The following is a 12,864-nucleotide window of genomic DNA, read 5'->3' on the forward strand; positions in this document are numbered from 1 at the left end:
GAAATCATATACTGCACTGTGTTTTCTGAATATAATGCTAATGACTATAAATTAAAAATAGATGACTAGGAAATCATTATTTTATTGAAAATTAAGAGACATCTAAAAAATGTATGAGTCAAAGAAATCATGATGAAATTTTAAAAATTAACAGATAACGAAAGACTGTATATTGTAATATAAGAGCAGTAGTTAATGAAATAGAAAAAAATGTAAAACAATGCATCAAATAAAGCTAATTTTAAAAAGAATTTTGATGGAAAATCTGATCATGAAAATAAAAGAAAGTATAAATAGTAGCAGGAATGAAAATTATGTGGGATAACAAATGATACACAACTTCAAACTGTAACAAGAGAATATCATGAATGATTTTATGGCAATAACTTTAAAAATTTGGAGGAAATGAAAAATTCCTAGAAAAATATAACTTACCAAAACTTACCTTAACCATAATCTTTTTTTTTTAATGAAAATTTATTGGGGTGACAATGGTTAGTAAAATTACATAGGTATCAGGTGTACAATTCTGTAATACATCATCTATATATCACACTGTATGTTCACCACCCAGAGTCAGTTCTCCTTCTATCACCGTATATTTGATCCCCTTACCCTCATCTACCATCCCACCCCTCTGCCTCCTTACCCTCTGGTAACCACTAGACTGATATCTGTGTCTATGAGTTTTTGTTTCTTTATTTGTTTGTCTTTTTCCTTTGTTGCTTTCAGTTTTATATCCCACATATCAGTGAAGTCATATGATTCTTATAGAAGAAAACATAGGTATTAAACTTGCGGACCTTAAGTTCAAAGAGGAATTTATGAATTTGACCTCAGAAGCAAGTGAAGTAAAATCTAAAATAAATGAATGAGACTATATCAAATCTTAACAGTAATCTTAAACCTAACATTATAAGCAAGCAACCAGGAAGAAAGAAAATTGCCACTGGTGATAGTACTTTTTAATCATATGCCTAAGAATGTATCTCACAAAAGATGTGCAAGACCTTATGGGGAAGTTATAAAAGTATATCAAGGATGTCAAAGTTTTTTTTTTTTTTTTTTTTTAATGAACATTGACAAGCAGAATGTGAAATTTGTATGGAAAGTCAAAATCCACAAATAAGCAAAACACACTCAACAAAGATGAATAAAGTGTGAGAATTTGCCAAATACCACAACTTATTATAGAGCTGAAGTAAAAGACACAGTGAAGACAGTGTGGTATGGTATGGTATTATATAGTATGGATGGTATAGTATGAATTGGATGGGATGGGATGGGATGGGATGGGATGGGATGGGATGGGATGGGATGGGATGGGATGGGATGGGATGGGATGGGATAATAGTAATTGTAGGATAGGGTAGGGTAGAGTAAGTTAGGGTAGAATAAAGTAGTATAGAAAACAACTACTGATAGGGGCCCATGCATAGATGCTTAACTGATATTATAAGAGAGATTACATTTTAAATCATTGGGGAATAATTAATAGACCTTTCAGTAAATCTTACTTAAACAATTATCTATGCTAAAATAATTATTACTAGCTACATCAAAGACCTAAATGTAAGAAGCAAAAATATGAAACTTATAGAAGGCAATATGAAAGAATATATTCATAATCTTGGATATTAAATCGGTTCTTTAAAAATATGCAAAAAGTACTGATCATGTTGATAAATACATTTACATTAAAATTAAGAATCTCTGTAAATCCGAAAATGTCATAACAGTAGTAAAACAACAACACACAGAGATTGAGAAGGTTTTCCACACATAACCAACACAGGTCTCATATCCAAAATGTATAATTTCTAAAAATCATTAAAATACAAACAATCTAATAGAAAAAAATAAACAAGAGTCTTCAACATATATTTCAACTAGGGAGAAATCCAAATAACGTGTAAACATACAAAGTAGTTTATTTCACTTGGTAGCATAGAAATGCAAATTAAAACCACAAATTAAAACTGCAAATTAAAAACTAAAAGCCCAAGAAAAGTAAGTGTTGGAGAATATATAACCAATGCAACTCTTATGTTTTGCTGATTGGCATGTAATTTGGTACAAACATTTGGAAAACAATTTGTCATTACAGTAGAGTTGAATATATGCATACCATATGATCTTCAATTATAATCCTAGATATTTGCTCTATAGAAACTCTTGTACAAGGATAATCGGCAGTGTTGTTTTTAATAGCAAAAAAACAGAAATACCCCATGTGTCCAACAATAATGGAATGGATAAACTCTAATACATTCATACAGTAGAATACAGTAAGAAACAAAAAATAATAAATTAGATCTATACACAGGAACGTAGATGAATCTCATAAACGCTATTGAAGAACTGAAGACAAAATCACCTTACCGAATTGTTCCATTTATGTCTAGTTCAAAATGAAATAAATCTGCACTATAATATTTAATATATAAGTGGTAAAAATTACAAAGAAAGTCAAGGTTATAAACTACAGACAAGTGGTTATCCCTAGGAAAAGTAAGAGATTTTGGATCAGGACTTCTGATGCGCAAGCAGTGTTCTATTATTTTTTAATTTTCATAGATCACATGGAATATTTAATTACATTTTATTTATATCATTATTATGAATAACTTATGCACAATTTATATCATTTCTATAATTATTTATATATTTATAATGCAATTATTTATAAATTGCGAAATTGTAAACACCTGATATATGCAATCTTTTGTGTACGTTGTATATATCATGTAAAATAAAATGAATTACAAAGAGCTTCCAGTGCTCAGTCTTGCAGCACATATACAGTCCTAAAATTGGAACGATATAGAGATTAGCATAGCCCTTGCACAAGCATGACACACAAATTTATGAAGCATTCCATATTTTGCTTTGCTTTTTAATGTTTATGGATGACAAAACTACGTCTCTAATAAGTGAGGTGAATTGCCCAATTGAGAGCCCTTCAAGCTTAAAACCTTACCCCCCAATTCCTCCAAAAAATATGAAAGAGCTTCCACAAATCCATATATACATATATACATATATATACATGTATATGTATATGTATATATTTATATTTATATTTATATTTATATTTATATATATGATCATATTGTAAACTATGAAAATGTTGACTCACTATACTGTACACCTGAAACTAATATGACCAATATAGTATTTTGTACCAATGATACTTACATAAAAAATAAATTTAAAACAAGAAAAAATATTTATATAGATACTTTAAAGCTAAAAATTTTCTTTGTAGAATAGACCTATAATGCCTGATCTTGATTTCTTTATTAGAATATAAGTAGATTAGTAATGTTTTTTCCTATCTTTTTAGTTAAAAAGTGAAATCCATGGAAGGATTTACTGATCATTTACTGATAAAGTTCTGCTACATAAAATAAAACTCTATCTTTCTAAAGGTAATAAAATAAAAGATTAAAATTCTGTATTAATGCAGTATTCACTTAGAAAATTCTTACATCTTCAGCAGGCTATGGGTTTACTTGCTTAAGTTATTACCTATGGAAAACAATGAGTTTGGGACCAGGTTTATTAGTCCCTAATATGTTGTCACTTGAATTGTGAAAAAAAAAATGATCTTACTTATATTTATTTATTACTTTTTGTAATACCAGCAATTTTAATATATATTCAGTGTGTCATATGTTATTTCTGTAACAAGCACACCTGTATTCTGAAGTTTGATAAGTAAAGAAATCATCAGATGCAGAAAATTAATAGACAATGAGAAATGCATTATGGATGTATAGACATATGTGCTATGAGCCTGTTTTATAGCTATAAAAAGCAATGACTGCAAAAAAAAAAAGCAATGATTGCAATGATATTTAAAAAAATGTTTAATTGGTCCATCAACCCTCTATATTAATGTATAACTATCTATTAATATTTGACCTTCAGTTAATAACCACATGAATGAGTAGAGGTAAGGATGTCTTTTTACCCAAGATTAGAAATGTTTAAATATGTCAGGGACTTGAAGTCTAAAACTATACTGGAAAAAAAAAAAAAGCAAAAAACGAAAAAACAAAGAAAAACAGGTTGTAGTAGAATTTATGAGGCCACTGTGTCCATATTATTTTGAAAGCCAACTGACTTACATCATCAGACATTATTCTATCAGGTGGGCCTGTGTTTGGATGACCTACTATATTAACACTCCCTGAGGGAGTCTAAGTTGGATACGGGAATATTTTCCAAGAATAATTAAATTGAGAGAGTGAAACAGGAGAGAATCATGTCAATGAAAGCTCTGTCATGGTTATTACTGAGCTATTACTGAGCTAAAAATTATTTAAAATAACTTCAAATCAATTAGGACAGTGTACCCTTCTTATCTTTTCGAAATTATTTTTTCTATATTAAAGACAGTAAAAAACCTTACATATTATGAAATAAATACATTAAAAAAGTACCTGTTATGGATTTAGAATTCTGGTAATGAGGACTTCCTGGACCCCCAGAATATTGTTCTGTCTAGTTTGGTGGTTAATCCTGGAATCTTCCCCTCCTGCCAGTTGACCCCAGGAACCTTGTTTTTGGTGGTTGAGACTATAGTCTCAACCCTAGGATAGGTAAGTGTTTGCACTTTGCAGTTGAGATAGCATTAAGACTATCCATAATAGAACTGATTTCATTTTTAAAAAAATAGCAAAGTGGCTGCAGTTATTAAATCATTAGTATACATTAGACATTATATGTGATCTATTATTTTGTATCATTATATACATATTTTTACAATAAATTTTATTGGGAAATATTGGGGAACAGTGTGTTTCTCCAGGGCCCATCAGCTGCAAATAGTTGTCCTTCAATCTAGTTGTGGAGGGCACAGTACAGCTCCAAGTCCAGTAGCTATTTTTAATCTTTAGAATTGATCCGGCAACTTTATCGTTAAGAGCTGTGCTCTAACCATCTGAGCCATCTGGCTGCCCCTCCGGAAGCTCAGAAGCAGTTCGTTGTCTTCAACCTAGTTGTGTAGGGCGCAGCTCACTGGCCCATGTGGAAATCCAACCAGCAACCCTGTTGTTCAGAGCTTGTGCTCTAACCAACTGAGCCATCCGGCCGCCCTGTATACATTTTAAGAGGAGGATACTGAGGCCAAGAAAAGGTAAATAATTTACTCAACATTACAAAGCTAGTAAGTGAAAAAGCCAGCTTACTATGTGCAAGTTAATTGCTATGCAGATAGAAAGATGCCTAAGGTTAAGCCTCTTCTTTAAAAACTGAATTCATGTATTCTATAATTAATTTCTCCTATGTCCCAATCCCAGGGCCTCTTCTAATGAAAAATTAAATGGTATTCCAGATTTACAGGAAAGGGTAGAAAGCAATCTTAGACAATGACAATTTTAAAAACAATATCCTGTTGACATTTATTAGTATTACTTAGAAATGGGTAAATCTGCTAATGCCATGGCACAGAATTGGTATTACTGATTTTTTCCCTTTTTCCTCAAGCTCCAATAGAGCTTGATCCCATCACTGAAGGTTTTGGCATTTTGTTTATCATGGATTTTTTCATTGATTTTGATTTTAAAATATTACATTAAAATATTATTTATCTTGATTATTGAGTGTTTTTTGTCACCACCTTAAATTTTGTGCCTAACGTAAGTATCTCATTTGTCCTATTTGACTTACCCTAGTTCCAGCCCTGGTTAACGTCAAACATGGAGACACATTGTACATTAATATCTATATGACTGTATCAACCCATGGTTTTCTTGAGTTATGCAGCTCTCACAGGAGAAACCAAAGAGCCACCCTTTATGTTGTATTTGATACTCCACTGTAAAGATATTACTGAGGAGATACAGATCAACTGAACAATATAAATGGCAAAACATGTAGAATTATACTTGGGTTGAATACAGAACACATTATAATTGGTTAATAGGCAGTTACATCCACTTTGTGAAGAGATGTTTCTGTTATTCTAAAGAGATTGGTTTAAATTTAGTAATTCCATAATATTTAAAAGTGTGTCTGCAAAAATCATATATTTTTAAAGATATAATTTAGTAACTCACTTTTATTTTTCTTTGCTTTTATAAAGGAAATTCATATACTCTATATACTACCCAACCCCACAAACGGATGAATTATGAAAATCAATTCAAATGTCAGGAACTAGCAAATATTTTTCATTCTAGTTTTTTTTTTTCTTTTTTCTACCCTCTCTGCCGTAAAATATAGTGAAATATGTAAAGGAATGATTAGTGCTGCAGTTAGCCTTTCACCCTTACATATAGTTTTGGCTCTATTCCCAAAATTTCTGTTTTTAAACTTTTGTACCAACAATCCTCTTCTTTATCCGTGAAGTCATTTTTTCCTTAGTGATCAATTGAGTATATATTTAAATCTATTTTTAAAGAATAGGGATGTTGCTTGTCACACACAAATGGCTCTTAGAGAATTATTGGTTTCATGCCAGTGCTGTCAACATTCCAACAACAGATTGGATTGGTTAAGGAAGAAGCCATAAACAGCCTATCAACAAGTATTTATAGAGATGTTAATGAATTTAAAATTCTGTTAGTGTAACATTTATGCCAAACTCCAATTTTATTTGTGCTTTATTTGTGAGGTCTGATGCAATAACTTCTTTTAATAAACACATACAGACCATTTATACTTTATAATGTAAATCATATTTTTAGTATTTCCACCATAAGATACATAGAATCAACCATTTATCAAAGTTACCAAAAATATTTCCATCACATAAAGCATTTTCCTCAGCACGCAACCATGTCTTCCAAAAGTTTTTGGTAAAGAAATGAACTCATCTCCATCCATGAAACCAAGAGTATTTTATTATTATATTACTGAGAAAAGCCATTAAGGGAAAAGAAAATAGTCATGGGAAAGTTGCCATATGTACAGAAATATAAATGATTAGCTTCTTTTTGTGTGCCCCAAATGACAATTGAATCTTAATCTCCCTCTGTATAGGACATTATGCTATATTGAAAATTTAGAAAACTGATTTATTAGAAGCATATGGGTTTAATGAATTTTGCTTTTCATGAAGAAAGCAATATTTCCATTAATTTTTTAAAAGACTTTATTTATTTTGGTGCACTTATAAAGCTGAACTGCTTTTCTCTAGGATTGTGTACATTGTGAACATTTTATAAAGTAGCCTTACATAGCAGAGTAGTTTTTTGTTTGTTTTTGTTTTTTAATTTGCTACCTTTGGTTGTCAATTTTTATTCCAATCTAATTGAGACTTTTGGGGCTGTTTGTATTATAATAATTAAGTTAATCATGTTTAGATATCTTTATCCTCCGCAATGCACAAGCTTGTCTATATGCTAAAAAGCTAAATTCTAGCTCTACATTTCTCAGGGCACTTAGAGAACATTAATTGACTATGACAATTATCCCTTTATTTCACTAATTTTTGTTGAGCACCATTCTACTATGTACCACTTAAATAGCCTATATTCTAATAGGCAAAACAGATTCATGAATAGGAAAGTAAAATATAGTGTAATAGATGCTATCATGGGGTCTCTACAGCATCCTTGGAGAATATCTTTTATTAATACCTAATTTGAATGAGGAATGCAGTGTTGGAAGATCAGTGTTGGCTTATCCAAAGAATTTAATTTCTAAACTGAGACTTGAAGACCTGAAGCAAGAACATCACTGGTAAACTGGATAATCCCAAGCATATGTTCTATAGGAAAAAGAGATTATTTTGAATAATTATAATATACCTGGGTGATTGAAACAAGAACCTAACAGATGTGTGTGAAGGTATATGCAGGACCTGTGTGCTATGTAAAATTTTTTTAACTTTATCCAAAAAGCAGTTGAGAGCCAGGAGTTTAACCTATCAAGTAACATAATTAGAGGTGTTCTGCAGCAAGACCATGTGCCATGTGGAGATAATATACGTAGGAGCAAGAGCAGGAGCAAAAGACCAGTGAGTGAGAGGTTATTAGAGTAACTCAGAAGAGATGATGGTAGCCTGAATTAAAATAGTGGCAAAGGGAATACACGTTGACAGGTTGGGGGGAAAAATGTAGGAGGTAAAATATGCAGTTGGAAGGTGAGGAAAAATGCTGGTTCAGCACAGCACTCTGTTTCTTGAGTTGTATGCTGATGATGGTGGTAGCATGATTGGAACTTGGAAAAGGTGGGATAATAAATCAGTTTAGCCTTTTTACATACTTGATTTAAGTTATCTGTGGGATACTTAAGTGGAGAGGCTACTGGTGGATATGTTTCAGAAGTATATAAGAAAAGAGATTTAAAAACTTGAATGAATATTCTCTTACAGAAAGAGGATAGCCTAAGAATAAGGTGAGTCCAGGATAGAACCCCAGAAAGGAATACCTAAATTCGAAGGGATGGCAAGGGAAGAGGAGCTTTGAAGGAGACTGAGGGTTAGACAAAAGGTCAGAGAAAAGCATGGAGACTGTAATGAAACAAAACCCAAAAGAATAAGCCTTTTAAGAAGGAAAGGGTGGACAACAGAGTGAATATTAAGTCAGTAAGATAAGTCAGAAAGATAAGAACTTCAAACAGTCCCAAAAATTTAGCAGTATTAGTGATCTTGGTTGGACAATTCCAGTGAAATGGTGTAGGGAAGAAGACATATTGCAATGGGTATGAATGGTAATAAGTCAACAGACACTGGGTTTTGTCAAGAACTTTATCTAATTAGAGGAGAAGAGAGAAAAGAATGGCTAGAGGGGAAGATATAGAGCCATTTTTGAGAGGGACTGGAAATACAGAAAAAAATAAAATATTGATGGCAAGAGATCCTAAATTACATGGAATGCGTAGGATCCAAAACACAGTTGAGGGCATGGGGCTTAGGAGGAGGGGTGCCTATTCTATTTTGAAAGATAAGAAAGGTACCTTTGCACATGTCGCCACACACAAGCCTGCTGTGGGCTCTGTTGATTATCAGGGTCACTGAATCCTCACTGTTTTCTGTCACTGCACTCATGGGTCCAATATCTGGTCTGGTCAATCAAGAAAGCAGATAAAAGGCTTGAACTCTGCTGGAGAAGAGATTTAATTCTCTGCAGGAACTGGGTGCAGCAGCTCCAAATCTTTCTTCTGTTTGAGTCTCTTTTATACTCTCTATATCTATAAGGCCATTTATCAAAGTGGTGTCTGCTCAAGGCTTCAATCATCAGCTCTTGCATGTGAAGTAACTGTTCCTCCTACATCCCAACTATGGATGGGTTGGCTTAAGCTCAGGATGCAAAGGGTGTGGTCATTTTAGAAACATACGGTGCCACGAGAAGTAACAAAGTTAATTTTACTAAATCACATAAAGTTTAGAGAAATAAACATTCTGATTTTTAGCTTTCCTAAGAACTGACTCCAATATGTAAACTAGAGTCTTTTCACCAACTATAACAGCAACTTTTAAGGGAAAAAAACAAAGACATAATAAATGTATCGACATACTCAGAATGACAAATGTTAAGCGCATATATATATATATATATATATATATATATATATATATATATGTATATATGTATATACACACACACACATGTTTATATTATATGTATATGCTTATATATATATGTGTGTGTGTGTGTGTGTGTGTGTGTGTGTGTGTGTGTGTGTGTGTATGGCCAAAAAATGTATACACATTTTAAGAAAGGAAAAAAAAAACTGTATTAACATATACTAATAACAAAAAATGACTGCAAATCATGTTTGACTTCTGCAATTACAAGAGGTGCCCAAAGTAGTTACCATCAGCGTCCAGACATTTCTGATTATGGCAAACTACTGCTTGAGCAATGTTGACCAAAGTGTTAACATCTCTTAAAAAAAAACATATATATATATATATATATATATATATATATATATATATATATATATACACACACACATATATATATACACACACACACATATATATATATGCACCCTCTGTATATAATATGTAATATACTGGGGATGCCAAAAAATGTATACACTTGTATTCATCTTTTGTTATCAATATATATATTGAGTATTACAATTTTAATACAGTTTTTTTCTTTTTTAAAATTTGCATACATGTTTTTGGCACCCTCTGTATATATGTACACATACGTGTCACTGTGTGTGCACGTGCATCAAGCATTCAAAACAGGTTTTACACCATGTTTAATTTGTGTTCCAAACAACTCGTAAATATAAGGTGACTTTCTACTTACAAAGAACAAAAGTGAAATAATAGTTCAAATTAAAAAATTGACATTTTAAATATCAGGGTTTAAATTATCGCTTTCTTGTTTGATTACCATGAGTTAATTTTCAAGAGGTACCTTTCTCTGGTGTACGGTCAATCAAACCTACAAAGCTAGTAAGGCCCTAAACATGGTGATGGCATCAAAAAAGAAGCGGGCTGAAAAATCAAATCCATGGAGGAAGTTTCTAAAACAAAAGTTGTTCAGTGTAACTCTGAAATGCATGACATGGATGTAGCAGACTTTTTTTTTTTTTTTACATACAAATATATAGAGAGTACATTTTACATTTAAATATAAGGATTGTATTTTTCTTTTTTCTCTTATGTTTGTTATCTTGTATTCTTACATTATGTAATTCCTCTCTTGCATATTTTCCATAAATATCTTTATTGTTATGCTCCGCCCCCCCATGTTTGAAATACTTGGTGTGGCATAAGGGCAGGTTCCCTAATCCCGATGTACATTGTATTTCTAGCTTAAAATATTATATTATCTTATACAAACCAAGCTTAGTTTTATATAAAATTAAAATTCCATTTCAAATACTCTCAATATAATTTATATTTTCGACATATGGATAACTTGGGCTTTAAAATAGCCTAAAAAGATACCATAGTGGACAGATATTCTTTTTATACAAGAATTCTACCAGCTACCAAAAATGATTCTTTCAATTTTCTAACTATAAAAACAAAGAACAACTTACAAAATGTTGGTTGCATTAAAACATTTCCTTTGTTTTTAAAATAGGTGCGTTTGACCTGAGCAGGAAAAATACTTAATCTGTAAGTGACTGACATTTTCTTACAGGTGATTTAGCTCACATGACTGAGTCCTATTTTTTTTTTTCCGTTTTGGGGATAAAATTGTTAGCCTAGACTAAACCACATGGACAAAATTTGATGCCTTTAAATAACAAATAAACTTTCTATATTTTGTTCCCAGGTAAGGAAGAAAAATTTATCCACAAGGATACCATGTCACATGAAAAATTAGAAAGGAGTCAAGAATATACATACCAATGGCTTCACACACAGGTTGCAGTTCATGAAACAACTAGTTCCAGAAATATAGAATGGTGAGGTCATTTCCTTTAAATTAGATTTTTGTATTGTAAACACATCTTGAAAAGTGAAACCTAGGTTAATTGTGCTAAAACAAATATGACTTTATAGCCAAAGGCCAATACACCAGGATGCCAGGTTATAAAAAGGACTCTTATATAGAATAGTTGTAATTGCTCTTTATATTTTTCACCCTGAAATGTTTGAGATCTCTGTTTTGGTAAGGCTTAAAAACAACAGATGAACTACACAAATGATTCTACTTTGTAAAGTAAAATGCATGGTATTCATTAACTGTTTATAAATATCATATGTATTGCAGGTTGTATTTCATTTTGTGTTGTTTTTGTTATCATTTATATTTGCCAGTCAAAATTATAATTCAGTTCCGAAGCTGCCACTTTACCAGTCATGTAACTAATTTTTAATGATGTCTCAATACTCAGTTTCCTCTCCTTTATAGTGACATGATAATATCTATCTCACAGAATAGAGGTGAGCTCACAAAGTTGAGGACATTAAATGTTTTATTTAGAAACAAATAAGGTCAATTAATTTTAGTTACATTAACATATGTATTAGTTTGCTAGGGCTGCTATGTTTGCTAGGGCTACCACAGATTGGTGGTTTAGAAATTAGCAGAGATTTATTTTCTCACAGTTCTGGAGATTATAAATCCCAGATCAAGGAGTCAGCAAGTTTGGTTTCTTTGAAGGTCTCTCTCCTTGGCTTGCTCTCTCCACCTTCTTACTGTGTCCTCACCTGATTATCCCTCCATCTGTGTTACCTGCGTTCTAATCTCTTCTTTTAAGGACACTAGTCATGGATTATGGCCCACCCATACGACCTCATTTCACCTTAATTACCTCTTTTAATACCCTCTCTTTAAATGTATTGAGGGTTAGGACTTCAACACATGGATTTTGAGGCAATGAAAATCAGCCAATAAAATGTAATATAAAGCAAACCGTGCGTAACCACTGAAACAGTTTCAAGGAAATAAAAACCTAGAGATAATGTTTTGACATAAGTTTCAAGACTTTCATTTAAGCTACATATATCTACAGAAAAGTAAAAAATGTGTTATTTTAAGCATTTGTTAAGTATCTAAACCGATATTGAATCTAAATGTAGATGATGCTTTGGAAATGTTTCCAGGCATTGTGAGTAATTACTAAGTAAATGAGTAACAAACAATTAAAATCCTAAAATTATGAGGGTTAGAACTTAATTTAACAGCAAGTTAAAATATATAAAAAGGGAAACCTTTTTTATGATATACATGAATTGAAACCTTCGTATGTCATCAATTTTATCAATGTAATTAATACATTTAAAACTATGGAAAAGAAAGTGAAGAATGAAAGTGAAATTAAAATATTTTATTCTGAACTGTTATATCCTATTTCATTACAAGCAGAGACAATAGGAATAAAGTAATCAACATTTGAGAATTTTTTTTATCTTACTAAGTATTCTAATTAATACAAGCATAATTTATTTTATGTTGTATTGATCAATGTAGTGTAATTCATAAGATG

At 31.6% G+C, this 12,864-nt stretch overlaps 1 protein-coding gene and 1 non-coding gene across 3 annotated transcripts in view; both read left to right on the plus strand.

The window, feature by feature from the left end:
* The window catches only part of LRRIQ1 (leucine rich repeats and IQ motif containing 1), a 184,334-nt gene that overhangs the window by 141,162 nt on the left and 30,308 nt on the right, over window positions 1-12,864 (plus strand). For both annotated transcript variants that reach the window (XM_074325334.2, XM_019754918.3), the window contains one exon: window positions 11,205-11,337. In XM_074325334.2, coding sequence (XP_074181435.2) covers window positions 11,205-11,337 — 133 coding nt within the window. The remainder of the gene's footprint in view (window positions 1-11,204; window positions 11,338-12,864) is intronic.
* LOC141570250 (U6 spliceosomal RNA) lies at window positions 2,779-2,887 on the plus strand. The gene has a single exon (XR_012494258.2). It is a non-coding gene; the product is annotated as a U6 spliceosomal RNA (small nuclear RNA).

Source organism: Rhinolophus sinicus, chromosome 1, assembly GCF_057876585.1.
Source record: "Rhinolophus sinicus isolate RSI-liver-muscle chromosome 1, RSI-T2T, whole genome shotgun sequence".
Taxonomy (NCBI): Eukaryota; Metazoa; Chordata; class Mammalia; order Chiroptera; family Rhinolophidae; genus Rhinolophus; species Rhinolophus sinicus.